At 39.7% G+C, this 16,812-nt stretch overlaps 1 protein-coding gene across 2 annotated transcripts in view; it reads right to left on the reverse strand.

Moving 5' to 3' along the window:
* Positions 1-4,603: 4,603 nt before the first annotated feature.
* LOC137377619 (ubiquitin-like protein 3) overlaps positions 4,604-16,812 on the reverse strand; it is a 48,321-nt gene continuing 36,112 nt past the window's right edge. Inside the window, exons 2-5 of one of the 2 annotated variants that reach the window (XM_068047460.1) lie at positions 14,761-14,869; positions 12,444-12,530; positions 10,771-10,848; positions 4,604-5,079 (exon numbers count right to left, since the gene is read on the reverse strand). In XM_068047460.1, the coding sequence (XP_067903561.1) occupies positions 5,051-5,079; positions 10,771-10,848; positions 12,444-12,530; positions 14,761-14,869 (303 nt within the window). In that variant the 3' untranslated portion in view covers positions 4,604-5,050. Of the gene's footprint in view, positions 9,368-10,770; positions 10,849-12,443; positions 12,531-14,760; positions 14,870-16,812 lie in introns of both variants that reach the window. The other variant, XM_068047459.1, reaches the window with a different exon arrangement.

Consider the following 16,812-nt stretch of genomic DNA (forward strand, 5'->3'; position numbering starts at 1 on the left):
AGAAATGCTGGAAATACTCAGCAATTCTGGCAGCATCTGTGGAGAGAGAAGCAGAGTTAACGTTTCAGGTCAGTGACCCTTCATCTGGAATCAAAAACACAATTTCTAAATTGCAGACGACACCAAATTGGGAGCGATAGTCAACACTGAGGAGGCATGCAACACATTACAAGACAACAATAAACTTGCGGAGTGGGCATATATTTGACAAATGAATTTCAGCTTGGATAAATGTGAAGTATATAAAGTACAAAAGCAAGGAGTTATTTGAACTTTTAAAAAACACTGGTTCAGCCTCAACTGGGCACAGGATCTACAGAAGGTGGATTTGGTAGGAATATACCATCACCCTCAATGGTTTCAGCCCCGCTACTGGCCATGATCGTACCAATGATTGCAAACACCATCTCGTCGATGAGGGTGAGGGCATGCAGCTGTGTCTGTACCCTGCCAGTTAGGTCCTCTGCCTCTGATTATGCACCATCTTGTCCTGCCATAGACAGGACAGTGCGTCAGTGAGCATGGTGCAGCATATTTGAGTGATGTGCCTGTCATAGTTGAATAGCTGGCAATGTATGCAAGCTGAGTGTGAGGCTTGCAGCAGTGCTAAGTGTGTGAGGGTTAGCTGAAACTATGAATATTTGGTATGTGTTGTGCTTGATGGAGACTGTTGGTGGGTGAGTGAAAGGAGGATGGTGAATGGAGCAGCCTGTGAGGCTAGTGCCTCATTTGTCAGGATATGGTATTTGAAGATGAATATTCACTGACCGTGACCACTTGCGTGAGGTCATTGAACATTTTGCAGCAACGCATCCAGGTCCTTGGAGCTCGACTGTTGGCATTGACTGCAACAGCTATCTTCTCCCACTGCCTTCAGGTTTGTCCAGAGGGTCTCCTGGCCCCTTGAGGGAAGAGGATGCTTTCTGGTTTGTTGCGCCACTTGCACTCTTCTTGCTCAAACTCTTTCCTAACCACTTTCAAGCATGTTACAGCCAGATTGCATCTCACCTTTAAGAGGTGCAAGCTGGCTTTAAGTAGGGCAGGTTAGCTTTATGTGATGCTAGCCTCGCACAAACTTGGGCCCCCTGCTGAGGTGTACAACTGCTCAACAGCACACTTAGCACTGGGCTACATGCCATTATCATTTAAATTAGCAGGCAGCACAAAGTTTGCATGTTGCCAGCATCGCTCAGAATGGGCGTGGGTTAATAGTGCATAACAATCCCCATGCCTGATTACCAGTCTTATCCAATTTTTACCCCCATGGATCTGTAAGCACTATGATAATCGGAGATCCTGAAGAGAAATTTTATAGCTAGTGTAAAATTAAACGTCAAACAAGATTTCAAGTTAAGATTGCACATTTGCCCTCTAGTGGCAGTGACAAATATGACACCCATGTTCAAAATTGGAGACGGATTAATGGAGAAATTCTCTAACTACTGGTAAACTATAGAATCTATAATACAGGCTAACATTTCTAAGTACTTGGAGAAACACAAATGAATCGGGCTAGATTTTTAAAAAAAAATTAAGGTAGTTACCACTAGGAAGTAGAACTCTTCACATTTCAGGGCTTCAGTGGCAGCATGCTCATGTACAGAACAGTGTGATTGGAAGTAAAGCACCCTCTACTATGCCCCAGCCAGACCAGTGATTTTTTTTTTTCATTTCCCACACCAGCCACTTCAGAGTAAAATATCCAAATAGAAGAAAATTAGGAAGATTTGCGCAGAGGCCATGTTCCCCTCATTTGTACGTTGTGAATATAAACCGAGGGGCTGAATATCAGAAAATGGCAGCCAAGCAAATTTTGTTTTAGATTGCTTCTTTTTTCTACCCCACCTTACTTGGGTCAGGATCTCCTTGCCTGGTGTGGCCAGAATCACCAGAAAAGATCATGTGTATTGGTGGCATTGGCTGAGGGAAGACACAATGTTGGTTAGGACATCAGAAGAGTTCCCTGATGTTTGATTAGTATCATGGAATCTTTCGCATCCATCAGAGCAGGCAGATGGGGCTTCAGTTTAACATCTCATTCCAAAAGATACCAGCTCCAACGATGCAGCATTCCCTTAAATCAGCCTAGATATTATCATGGAACTTTGAACCCACAACATTTTGACTGAGACCAGAACCAATACAACACATTTGAAAGAAAGGCAAGGAAAGAAAATATACCTTAAATGATAAGGTTCTTAATGGACCTTGGTATGCAGATATAAAAAACAGTCAGCACTTCGTACTCAGACACATAGAAAAGGAGGTAATGGTGAACTTGTATAGGACCTAAATTAGGCCAAAACTGGAATATTGTGCACTTTTATGTATCTCATTATTGGGAACATATAAAAGAAATAGAAAAGGTACAGCCTAGATTCACTTGTGGCTGTGCTGGTGAGTTTAAACCAGAACTATCTACTACAGTTTCCAGCTTTCACTGCATGTTTATTTAATGCACTCATTAAGTAGCTATGAGAGATTCTACAATCCATATTTGAACAACTCTGCATGAAAAGATTTCCTCCAACCTCCCTCATTATGCCTCTAGCATTAAGCCTGTGTATATTCATCCTGTAACCAATGCATGACTAATAGAAAGAATCTTATGGAATATTTCACACTCCGTACCTCAATTTGAATGGAACAGGCAACAGGGGCAGCAGCTTCAACACGGTTGAATCAGGCAAAAGAAAGTTGTACCAACCCTCTATTCCATAGGGGAGATGAGTTTATGAAGTTGGGGGGCGGGGGGGTGGGTGGGTGGGTAGTGCAGGGGAAAGGACAGATATATGGTCAGGTTGGATACTGAAACAGGGACAGAGTAACCTGGCGTTATTTTTGCTTTCTTAGTTGCAGCTTTGAGTAGCTGAAAGACAAATGGTTCAAAAAACACCATATTTTAAAATGCTATTCATCTTTTTTCAGTTACCAACTGCAAAGAGATCAGCCATGTTAACATTTTGGGTGTATTCCCTGCATCAGAAATGCTAGTTTGTTCTCTTCCCGGATACTGACCTGCTGGGTATCTTCAACACTTTACTTTTATTCAATTTCCAGCACCTGCAGTTTTGTGGTCTTTAGTAAGCCATCTGGTTCACTAACGTCCTTTAGGGAAGGAAATCTGCTGTCCTTACCTGGTCTGGACTACATGCGACTCCAGACTCACAGCAATGTGGTTGACTCTTAACTGCCCTCTGAAATGACCTAGCACACGACTCAGTTCAAGGGCAATTTGGGATCGGCAACAAATGCTGGCTTTGCCAGCAATGCCCACATCCCATGAAAAAATAAATAGAATCTGCAACACTGAACCAGGCCATTCAACCCAACTGTCAGTGTTTACTCTCAAGAGCAGCCTTTTCCCCATATCCCTTTAACTTTTCTTTCAAACACCTATCTAAACTATTCTCAAATGTTAGCATAGCCTCTGCTACAATGACAAACTCCAGTACTGCATCCCACAGCCTCCATGTCTCTGTAAACCCCTAGTTTTATATTCAAATACTAGGTCAATGCACACATCTACAGCAGTTTTCCCTATACCCATTACCTCCTCAAAGAAGTCAGGTGTAACAAGCATAATCTTTCTTCTGTAATTGGTATTAGCTGCTGTAATCATTTTTTTCCCTCTAGATTGAGTAATTTCATCTTTTATTAAAGATTACAAAATTTGCCATAGCAGATGTTAAACTGCCTGGCTTGCAACTACCCAAGTTATCTCTAACTCAATTTTTGAAAATAGGTATTGCATTGGCCACTTCCAGTGCACACCATCTTACAATAGAAGCTTGGATAATGATCAGGCTTCCACTGTTGCTTCTTGCATTTCTTTCAAGATCCTTGGAAGTATCCAGTCAGTTTCCTGACTTATTAATCTTTTTTGAGATTTTCTTTATTATCCATTAGTACTATTTGCTTCAATAACTTTTTTCTGGTAACATTCTAAATCTCCCTCACTTTGAGGCAACAACTGCTTAACTTGGTTTTTTAACTAAGATTTTTTTTTTTTTTTAAGGCTGGCACCCCCACTACTTGAACCTTTCACCAGTGAATACTATGTCCCTTCATAATCCCCAAAATTTTAAATTGGGTCTTTTCCAAAGAATAAAATTCCAGTTTCTTTAACATTTCTTTTTAACTTGGAATGAATTTAATTTGATTTTTCATCTCAATCCTCAAGGGCATTATTCCTATGCATGACACTACTCCTAAATAGATTATACAAACAAACTTCCATGAGCTAATTAAGGCAATAAGAAGCTGAGTCATACAGACCACATAGGTCCTGTGTGATGTGTTGATGTTAGTTGATCACATTTGAGGCATTACAACTTACGGCCTTGTACTCCCATTAAACTGTAAATGGCATATATGGACATGAGTGAGGACAGTTTACCCTCAGCTTTGATGACATTGCGATCTTAGAACTTGTGGAGCTCACTACCAAATTATCATTTGTAAGGCTGAAAAGAAAAGGAAAAAAGTAAGTGAATCAATCCATGTGTAAGCTCATCTCAGTAGCATGACTGAAGCCAGAAGCCAGAAGCTTCTGGAGTTTATCAGTGTAGAATGTCATGCAAACAATTCAGAGACTCTTCACTGAGTTTTATACTGGTTATATATTTTTTAAAGCTTTTATACATTTAAGCAAATTCCAAACTTTTTGAACAAGATTTTTTAAAAGCAGACATATCCAACCCATCTACAGAAGTAAATGTGTTAACATAATTGTTAAATTAGATCATACAATTATTAAAAGCAATACATTATTCATGATTTAGATTATTATACAATAATTCATTCCCCTAAAGTCCTTTTGCATTTTGAATCACAGAATACTGAAAAAGCTTCAGCATTTCAATTCCTTCAAGATTTTGCTGCAAAAACATGCTCAGAATTGCAGCCATTAGTTTCTTACAGGTCGTTTCCCATTTATTCATTGCTTCTGCGGTGAATGTGTTACATTAAGGCGGCCACTTGGAGAGCAGCTTCTTTTTAAAAAGCCACGGCCGAGATGTAACTGGATCAACAAAGTCCATTTTGAGGGTCAAACAGAAGAATGCTGAACAAACAATCCTGAAATTAATAAAGCAATGAATATACAAAGATCAATAAGTCCAGTTGCAGCAAGGTTACACAACCAAAACATCAATTTGTGTTCTCTTCACAGAATCTGATGGAGCTGCTGTGTATTTCAGCATATTATTTCAAATTTCCAACATCTGCAGTTTTCAGTTTAAGAAATGATAGAGTCGGATGAATGGTCCCATTAGAATTGTGAAGGACATCAGAATCCTATCCTCATGCAGCATAGAAAGATCGGGGTGAGAAGCCAGCTGATTTCCCCTTCCCTAACCTCAATAGGTGCCATTATCAATTGCATCATTTCTATTACCCAAGGCAAGAACTGCGAACTCAATACAGACAAGGGATAAAACCACAAACTATCTATCCTATCTTTATAACTCAGATGGAAACTTTACTTCAGCATCAAGGTGACCCATTATTTTTTTGTTGAATACATGTAATCACTTTTAGTCAAAGAAAATTCCACTATAAAGGGTAGGACAGCCACTCAACAGGGTGCATTTCCACTTTAAATTTAGTGTTGGTGTGGAGCAGTTTCTACTTCAAACAGATGACATTATAGATGTGGAGTTGAGGTCTAAACCAACTCTGTAGCAAGTATTCCAGAGAATTTAACACTTTAATGTCAAGTCAGGCTCAGACTCAGGATTTAAGCTACATTTACTCTATAATAAAGTGAAACTGTTTCTTACAGACACTACATTTGTAGCGTAAATATACCCTTAAGACTGACAGTAAATATTATTGCTTTCATCATATCACTCCTGAAGCCAAAAGTGAAAAAACCCTATGGATTTAGATTCAAATTAAAATCAAAGCAACTATTTCATTGTGTGGATGGCAGGATGTAGAAGGGAAGGAAGTGGGAAATAAGGATCCTATCTGACCACTCCTACAATTAGTGACATCAATAACAAAATCACTCACAAGATAATCACTTCCATCATATCCAATCCCCAGATGTATTTCATGATCAAATTTACCAAGAAAACCGCTGGTGGAATTTTTAATTTAGAGTCAGGATAGCAAGGATTGCAACTCAGCATCAGCAGGATAAACTTTAGGTAGTTTTCCCATAACATACAAACACAAGCACACAATTTAAATCACGTCCCCAAAACATACAGTACTCTTTTTTTTTTAATGTCAAAATGGATTACCTGTTTATAGACATGTAAATATGTCACCTGTTTGTTACACAAATGCAGCTTTTCTTGGGCAGCTAAGAGTCAGAGAGATACAGCACTGAAACAGGCCCTTCGGCCCAACGAGTCTGTGCCGACCATCAACCACCCAGTTATACTAATCCTACATTAATCCCATGTCCCCTACCACATCCCCACCTTCCCTCAATTCTCCTATCACCTATCTACACTAGGGCAATTTACAATGGCCAATTTACCTATCAACCTGCAAGTCTTTGGCTGTGGGAGGAAACCAGAGCACCCGGCGAAAACCCACGCGGTCACAGGCAGTACCCAGAACCAAACCTGGGTCGCTGAAGCTGAGGCTGCGGTGCTAACCACTGCGCCGCCCATGAGACAGTTTGTTCTGCACAGTTTCATTTCTTCATTCCACAAACATGGTTTTTCTCTATTAAGAATGGAACTTTTGCAAAAGGTGCAATATTGTAGATATTTTGCTTTGATTCATTCATTCATTATGTGGGTGTCATTGACAGGGTCAGCATTTATTGCCCACTCCTACTGCCCTTTAAAGGTGATGGCAAGCTACCTTCTTGAACTGCTGGAGTCCATGTGGTGAAGGTACTCCCACAGTGCAATTGTAGGGAGTGTTTTCCAGGATTTTGACCCAGTGACGAAGAAGGGATGGCGATAAATTTGCAAGTCAGGATGGCATGTGGCTTGGAACTTGGTGGTTGTTGTGGGGATTTCATTTTATAGCCCTCTACTGAATAGCAGGCACACCTGTAAAAATCTAACAGTAGTAAGGATGGGAGAGAACTTCAGTACATTGTACACAATTCCAGATAATGAATGTTCACTAGAAGTCCAAATGCACCACTATCTACTTCTGTTTTCTTCCTTTGCAGATGAATGGTTTGTTGGAGGTATTAAATTAGGAGACACAATAAGTTGTGTGGATGGGAGGAGGAAGTTACAAAGGGACATAGACATACTAAGTAAGTGGGCAAAACTATGGCAAGTGGAGCGCAATACGAGCAGCAATGGAATTTTTGTCCATGTACAAGATAAAAGCTAGTGCGCAGATACAGAAAGGTGAATGGAATGTTGGCCTTTTTCTCAATAGGGCTGGAATTAGAAAGTGAGGATGTTATGCTTCAGTCATATGGAGCCTTGGTCAGACCCCATCTGGAGTACTGTTTTGGGCACTGAACCACGGGGAAGATATTATGCTCTTGGAAGCACAGATTCACCAGAATGATACCAGGGTTCAAAGGATTAAATTATGACACCAGATTGCGTAAACTTGGTGTTTATTCCTATGAGTTTGAAGGTTGAGGGGTGATCTAATCAAGTTGTTTAAAAAGATGGAAATTTAATAAGGTAGATACAAACAAGCAATTTCCTTTGAAGGTGCTATCCAGAATAAGTAGGCATAATCTTAAAATTAGAGTTAGGCCATTTAAAATATGGAAGCACTTCTTCCACAAAACGTAGTGGAAATCTGGAATCCTTTCCCCAAAAGGCTGTGGGTGCTGAAATTTTCAAGAATGAGTGATAGATTTTTGTTAGGTAAAGATATTAAGGGCATGTAAATGGACTTGAGGTACAGATCAGCCACAATCTAATTGAATAGCAGAACAGAAGAGAGTCTGAATGACATACTCCTGCTTGTATGGTGCAGGTTACACAAAATTGGGTTTCTGTTCCCCAGTAGCAAGGATCAGGCTAAGTCAATATTCAGGATTACTACAATACTTTGAAATGTGAGTAAATGACAATTTCCTTCAATCTTAAGTAGACAGTAAATAAATGTATTAAGAGCCTGCAGCAAGATCGCTCAAGCAATATATCTGGAGTATATCTGTATATATCTGATGCAGAGTCAAACCCATTCAAGCTTCCAATCTAAAGTGTTGCACAGGAGAGGAAAGGACAAATCTTTGACAGTCAAAATAGCAGCAGTTTCATTCTACTGAAAGAACAGCAGTTTTTGGAACAACTTCAGACATGCAAACTGTAAACCAGGAAATAACATTTCTTGGCCCTCACTGACAAAACTTCACACAAAACATTCTGAAGAGTCTTCACATGATAGGCAGACAGATTCCAAATTACAAACTCCTCCTCCATTGTGTCAGGTTATTAATACAAAGGCTGGATGTTACCCTATAGTGCTAACATTAAATCTTTTTTCTTTTAAAAAGGACCTATTGCAAAAGCACATGCTGCAATAGGTGCAATGTCTGAAGGACATTTTCACCACAGCTAAACTGGATAGCAAGGGTGTCCCATATTCTCCAACGAAGGTGACTGTTGCAGAAAACTAAATCTCCCCCTCCTTAAAAAGGCTATGATAATATCTAACAATTAAACTCAAGTACAGACCATAAAAGCAGCAAAAGGGGTTCATAAATGGCCTCAGTGCCCTGAATCAAGGAGGGAAAAAAAATTGGCAGCCAATGTTACTTCTACTGATCATTACTTAAGTGATTTTTGCTGTAAAGTGTATGATCAGACATCGGGTGAGAAAAGGATCAGGTTCAGCGGTGTGATGCCCCAGTGGTCAAATAGCCCAATGATAGTTATGTGTAGGCCCCGACACTAAATAAGAGTCACTTGGACAAGGCACCAGAGAGTGGCAGACACATATGGAGCTGTATCCAACAAAGAGGTAATACTTACAGGATGGAAGGGAAGAAAATTGGAGAAATCAAAACCATAGTTGAGAAAAAGTTAATTAGAAAAAATAAATATCACAATGGAGAGATTTCGTTCCAATGTAACAGCTGCTTCTCCATAGCAGGACCATCCCCTTTGCTTTGTACAGATGTGAATATCTAAAGTTCTGCCCAGGCAGTTCAGCCTGGGCAGAATATAAATGCTTAATATAATAAATGTCACAGTAGAATTCTATGGATTGATGAGAAATACTTTAAGTTAATAAGCAACAACTTGTAATCAGTCAGCTGTATACCAATCTCTTGAATGGGAAGACTCTGGGATAATTCTTACGAGTTCCTTTAAAAAAAAAGTCTTCTTTTGATTTGCAGCTGCACTGTACAAGGCAAGCAGTTCTCACAAGATCATACAGCAATTGCTCTCTCCAGTCTTCTCCCGATTTCTTTGACCTGGACCAAAAAAAGCAGAGCAAAAAAAACAACTGCAGCAAAACTGAAAAGTAGTTTCGTAGCCATTAAAGAAAACTAATGTTTTAGCTCCATCTTTTCCATTAGGCTACATTTTCAGCTATTCCAATAACTTTTTGGCCAGATAATCCTTTGCCAAGCTTATACAAGGACATTAAAAGCTTCCTTAGCCCACTTTCTCCACCACCACACACACCCCCAACCCCAGAGCACACTGGGTAAATGCCAGGTACAGTGAGCCACAGAGATCTGATGGTTCCAGAAATCTAATCTGTGCTGACATCATGATACTACTCTGATATGAATAGATCACTATTAACTTCAGCAAATGAAAAGCAGAATTAAACCTAGATTTTGGGGAATATGGAGGTAGGAGTGAGAAAGGAGGGAAGAGAAAAAAAGAAACAATGTTGCAGGAAAAAATGGCTTTTTTTTTAATTAACTATCTTGACCAAAGCAAGAGAGTCATTTCAATACACACATTCAGAAGATCATCAAGACTAGTAGCCAAATTGAATTTGCCTTTGCTAAATACTACTGTCTATCATACTTTTGGATATATTTTTAAATAGGGGAGGAAAAGGTCCTGCATTTGTAGGCACACAGAGGCAGGTCAATTTCAACATTCTCGCTACATTATGGTAAATTGTAAGAACCAATACTTGAAATTTTTATTCCGCCTTGACTGCAGCTGTAAGAAAGTTAGGAATAGCAAAACAGTCATCTAATATACACCACCCTCAAATCCTGCTGTGGTACTTGAAGGCGGCAAACTGACCAGATAATAACTGCCCCTCCTCAAAGAACACTGGCCCCCTCAACCCACAACATGGATGCCGTGTGTGCAAGTTAATGACCTTTACAAAAAGCGAGAGTTTCCTGGGGGCTTAGTTGGTAAATGCCTGGTGCGGCCCTGAGCCAGTCAGAACCAGGAAGTTCCAGGTTCAAACTCTCATCCATGCCAAAGTAATTGATAACAGCTACAACTGACATAAGCATGCAGTCAAGATTTCTATGCCTGTTATCCAAAGATGACTTCGGTAAGGGCACAAATGTGGACATTAAGCAAGGGCAGATTACAACTTCCGTGCAATACCCTCCATGGTTAACAACCTGTGAAGCTTGTAGACAAGCTTCACATGTACAGAATGATTATTTAAGTGATGTACCAGACAACTGCTGTTGGCACGCTGGAATCATACCTCAGCAAGAGTTACTGCTTTCAAGGGGTAGTGAATAAAAATTGAAAAAGCAAAAAGTTTTACACTATTCTTTTTAAATTTAATTGGTATTCTCCTGTAGTAAAAAAAGTGGGAAGGAACAGAAGTATGGAAACGCTTCAATAACTTCAACTTCTGAGTACACATTATGTAACCCAACGTTACCTTGGGAATTGGGTTCTGGCAATGTCTCTCTAGCAACCAAGTGCATCACTGTCATCCTTCCAGGAGGAAGCTTCAGAGCTGTCAAAGAAGGGACAAATGCTTTCAGAATACATTAGCAAGACAGATGTTATACCAGATGTGCACAGAATTGGAGGCAATCTTGCAATATAGGTTGGGAGGTAGGAGACAGTAGGATAAAGTATATGTATGCTAATTGTATATCAATCCTGTTTCATTATATGCAGGTGGAGGGCATTAATTGGGTTTCACTTGAGCACCTATACAGTGACACCAAAACTGATAGTGAGTTAGGAGGTGTATGCTTGTAAAGTTTCACTCTGTATATAAATGTTAGACTGAGTCAAGGTTGGCTCCAGAACTATCCTTCAACTGGCTTTCTGGAATGTAACATGTAGTCTGACTGGCAGATGTGGCAAGTGGTGCCCCCAGGGATCTGTACTGGGGCCTCAGATTTTCACCATTTTTAATCAATGCTTTGGATGAAGGAAGAGAGTAGTATATTGAAGTTGTGCAGATGGGAGCAGGAAGTTACAAAGGGACATAAGCAGATAAAATGAATGGGTGAAACTGTGGGAAATGGAGTTCAATGTGGGTATGGGTGAGGTCATCCACTTTGATTTTTTGTCTTTCTTGGATTGAGTATTTTTGTGGTGAGAAACTAGGAACTGTGGAGAAGCAAAGGTTTGGATGTCTGTACACAAATCACTAAAAGCTAGTAGACAAAAAGCAATCAGAACTGTTAATATAATGTTGGTCATTACCTCAAGAGGGCTGAAATACAAAAGGGGAGGAAGTTATGCTTCAATTGTACAGAGCCTTGAATTGGCCTTGGAGTGGGCACAGCACAAATTCACCCGAATGATACCTGGGCTTAAAGGGATAAATTATTTGCATACACACTTGGCTTGTATTCCCTGGAGTCTAAAGTATCGAGGGCTGATCTAATTGTGGTGCTTAAAATGATAAAGGATTTTGTAAGGTAGATACAGAGAAACTATTTCCTGTAGTGAAAAAAAGCCAGAATAGCCATTTGGCCTGTCATGTCTGTGCTGGCTCTCTGAAAGAACAACTCACCGAGACCTACTCCCCTGCCTTTTCCCCCTTGGCCCTGCAAATGTTTTCTCTTCAGATAATTATCCAATTCTATTTGAAGGCCTCAATTGAATCTGGTATTGAAAAATGGGACATAATCTTAAAATTAGAATCAAGCTATTCAAGAGTGAAATCAAAAAGCATTTCTTCACACAAAGGATAGCAGAGATCTGGTATGCTCTCCCCAAAAAGACTGTGGATGTTGGGTCAACTGAAACTTTCAAGACAAAGAATGATAGATTGGTTAGGCAAGGGTATCAAGGGATATGTAATAAAGGCAGGTAAAGAAATTGAGGTACGGATCAGCCATGATCTAACTGAAAGCTCAAGGTGCTGAATGACTTGTATTCTTATTTACATAAAAAGAGAATACACTGTAAACATTCAGCAGAGAAAATGTTCACCTATCTTTTCCTTTCAGATACTGATAATCTGAGACCTTCCAGCAATTTTATATTTCAGATTTCCATTTAAAATCACAGAATGCAGGAGCAACACTGCCAAATCTTCACACAATCTTTTAAATTACAAAAGAAAGTCACACAAAGTTTGCAGCTTACCCCCCAAGGTGACATTTCCATGTAAGAATCTTCCTTGGTAAATGAGCCGAAGAATGTTGGGACTACTGACCTGTTCTTCATCCCAGTCTGTAAGGATAACAAAATTTTACCATCAACTACAAAACAGACAACCGTTTTGGAGTCTAATTTTAAAGTATGTTTACTGAATATAGCATCGCATCCAACACTTTTACTGGAGGGCAGTGCCATTTCAAAACGGAAATAGCCACAAAATCTAAAAAATTACTTGAAATAAAAATCAGGGCAAGCACATAAAAGTTCTCCACAAATCTAAGTTGCATCTTCAGCTTCTGAACGGGAAGCGTGGCTGTGCCACTGGAACCATATCGCAGTACGAGTCAAACTTTCATGACAGGAGAACAGAAAATCGGAAAAGAAATAAAACAACTCAGTTGGAGGAGGAATATCTTAATTTTTAGTGTAGATACAGATGGAAAAAAGAGAGTGTGGTAGTCAACAATTGGGTGGGGGGTGGGGGGGGGGGGGGGGGGAATAGAAAGACAACAGAGAAATATGCTTAAAATTTTTATGATAGGACTCCTCAGATGAAACTGCATTATCCTGTACAATTCTGAGCCATGGATACCAGAAGGTCCCACGGTTTGATTACTTCCTGATGATTAAGCAATGAACCCTGGTATTAAGCATATTGATTAAAAGGTAGGACTGAAAATTGGGTTTGGCTGTTCCCCCCCCCCCCCGAACCACCTGATGAAACACACTGTACACTTCACACATGAAGAATGGTTTTACCTCCCCTCCCAATGATGGGCATGATAGATAGTGGTACATTAAGAATCAACTCAACATGAATAACCCTGTTTTTTTTTAAACCCCTGGAAACCCAACTTCTATTAATAGGTAAATAGCTCTGGGTGATCTTGGCAGTTATCAAATTGGAGTGGTTGACTGCTACTTGAGAGATTAGGATTTGTAACAAGTGTAAAAATATAAAATGGAGCATACTCAGTGGCACAGAGCTGATCATTTCCTACTTGATCTGTGTGCTCATCTCCTTATAGGCTAACTCGGGCTTGTGCTATGACCTCCGTTCTGTGAACATTCTTAACATGCCAACCCTTTTATAAAAAATTTCTATTCCGAAATCAGTTTCTCTCCAATACAATGATTTTTTTTTGACTCGAATGCCTGCAACACCTGACCTGCAAAATCCATCACTACGCTCAAGATTGTAGGCTACTAAGAAATCCACAGATGTAGAGTTTTTGTTTCCCTGAAATGGGCTACACATACTCTCTGAAGAGACAAGCCCCATTTAACCAAATTCAAAGAGCTTAAATGCAAACTGACAAGAGTCACAGTTTAGCAAACCCCACCCCAATTCTGCACGGGAATATATGTCCAACCAACTAAAACTGCAGTTTGCCAGCAGAGAACACTGGGGTAAGCCTTCCATTGTTTATCCAACAAGGACCACTCCACCTGTTGCCTTGTAGAATTATAATGGTGAAAAATCCCAGTATCCAGTGACAGGTCTACCTCTCTAGCTTCTCTCAGTAAGCCAAGCTGGCTGGTCAATCAGTAATGTGAACATGCCTGATCCCGTTTTTTTTCCTTGGCACCAAGATAACTGAGCAGCATTATTAGTAGAACCCATTGATTTACACTTCATAGTCCAACTGAAGAAAGGGAGTGTTAAACTATTACAAAAAATAGAACAGAATTTTTAGTATTTTATGATAAATCTGTAGCAAGGATATCAAAGCCGTTAATCCTTCAGTGTGATCCTGACACAAAGACATTGATTACTACATTCAGTGCTTCTCAAATGTCTCATCTTCTGCCTCCCAGGCTCAAAATACACCAATCTACATTTTCATCCTCATTTCATTTATACTCAATTAATGACTCATGCACCACCTCCCTCTCTAACTCACCCTTCTTTAGGATTTCAAAATTATGGAATTCCTTAACCTGCTCAGTCTTCCCCTTTTCTTATAAGCTTGTCAAGCCCAATGTGCTGTCACCAAACTAGCATTTGATTTTTTCTACCTCCCCTCCCGTCAACATTGGTGGTATTCTAGGCTTTCAGCATTGATTTCATTTAAATTGAAATTATTGGTATAAAAACAGAATTGTTCCTAAACCACAAAAAATTGTACATATAAAAACGATACTGAAGGATTATATCAAGGCAATAAATCATGCACTGCTCTAGCTTTGCTCCCATGGTTCGGCATTTCATCCCAAGTTAGAATCAGCACTCTTGTGTTACCCCTAGAAATCTAGTACAGCTACTAACACAAATATCCTGTGGAATATTGAGGACACTTACCCATGGGCCAGTTTTCATAGACATGTTTGGCAATATCCGCAGCAGAAGCATTTGGTGAAAACACAAACTCCTGTGTCTTCCCACTAACTAAAATAAGGCGCAGGTTTACCTGTGGGCAATAGAAATGAGAGGAAGAAATGAACTGGTGACTGAAGACAGAACCAAGCAAGGTATCCAGTGCAGCCTGAAAGAATATCCCATACAGACCACAAGAGCCTCAATAAACATTTCTGCAATATTCATCATGGATGAAAATGAGAGAGAGAAAACAAAAAGAATTTCTCACCAGACACCCTTATAGCTCAGAGTGTGTAACTGCACAGTCCACAATGCAAGTGAGCTGTGCAGATGAAGACTGTGTTTTTTGGCCTATAATGAGTTAGCTAATTTCAGTGGGGGTGATATTTTAGATGGCCTACAATTGGTCTCACTGATGTGGGCTAGGCATGGGTGGGGAAAAAAAAGAAAAAAATCAGCCAGGATTTCAGTTTCCAATTACCATCCATTCATAGTCACTAGAAAATGTGCATTTACAGATGCCAGGGAAGAACAGAATCAGCCACAATGCCCCCCACCACACAATGGTTAAGTAACCGGCTGACATTTGTTGTCTAAATGGCAATCAACTGCACAGCAGCCAACAGGTGTACAACTGCATGCGTCCATGACTTCAAGAAAAGTGAAGCAAAAGACACATGAGAAAGGCAAAAATTACATTTATGTCCAAAAAAAAACTTGTAATAAGTCTAAGCACGATACACAGTGAACATATTCGCCAGGAAAACTACATTTAAATGAACTCCGGCACCCTTTAACCACACAAAGTCTTCAGAAAATGTACTAAAGTGACATTGTATATTAATTCAATATTTACAGGAAAGACTGACAGTAGTCATTAAATATTAATGGTTCCTGTAGAGTTCTGTTAGAAGCATGATGAGTAAAGGATACTTATAAAGCTTTTTGATCCTTGTAATGATACCAGGGAACAATTCTACAGTATGAACAAAAACAGTACTTATGATAGGAACAGACTGAAGACAAAAATTGTTTAGATCAGTGAATTTGGTTGCCTTAGAGCCTTAAGCTACTGAAGGGGAGAGATTTCCTGGTACAATTATTAAAAGGTACAATTATGAAATATCAAGAGGTTCAAATAATTGATGTGGAATGGAATCCAAACAAACTTCAAGGAATTTCAATTAGCATTTATATAGCACCTTTTAAAAACATCCCTAACTAGGCTCTTCACAGAGACACAAGGAAAATAAAGATACTAAGCAAAAAGAAATATTAGGAGGGTTAACTAAAAGCTTGGTCAAATAGGTGGATTTAAGGAAGTTCTTAAATGCGGACAGGGAGGTGCAGAGTTGGAGGATTTAAGGAAGGGAATTCCAGAGTATGGAGTTTAAGTGGATAAAGGCATTCCTGTAAACAATGGGGCTGAAAAAGGAGGGAATCATTTAACATGTTAGCTACATTGGGATCTAAAGAACAGGAGGTCCATCGCATGGACTAGAAACTAGAGAAAAATGGAGAATTGGGGCTAAGGAAAGGTGAGAAAGCAGCAAAGATAGCTGAATGAATGATCTCAATCTTAAGTGAAAAAGTTCATGAGTTCCATACACTTGTTAAAAGAAAAAGATAGACTTGCATTTATATAGCACCTTTCATGACCACCGCACCTCTCAAATCACTTTACAGCCAATGATGTACTTTCGAAGTGTAGCCACTGTTGTAATATAGGGAATGCAGCAACCAATTTGCACACAGCAAACTCCCACAAAACAGCAATGTGATAACATTCAGGTAATCTGTTCTTGTGATTTTGATTCAGGAATAAATATTGGCCATGACATCAGGGATATCTCCCCTGCTCTTCTTCAAAATAACACCATAGGATCTTTTATGTTCACCTCAGAGGGCAGACAGGCCTTCGGTTTAACATCTCATCTGAATGACATCACCTCCGACCAGTGCAGTACTGAGGGAGTGCTGCACCGAGTGCCAGCCTTGGTTTATGTGCTCAAGTTCGATAGTGGGACTTGAACC

This window comes from Heterodontus francisci, chromosome 15 (assembly GCF_036365525.1).
Source record: "Heterodontus francisci isolate sHetFra1 chromosome 15, sHetFra1.hap1, whole genome shotgun sequence".
NCBI lineage: Eukaryota > Metazoa > Chordata > Chondrichthyes > Heterodontiformes > Heterodontidae > Heterodontus > Heterodontus francisci.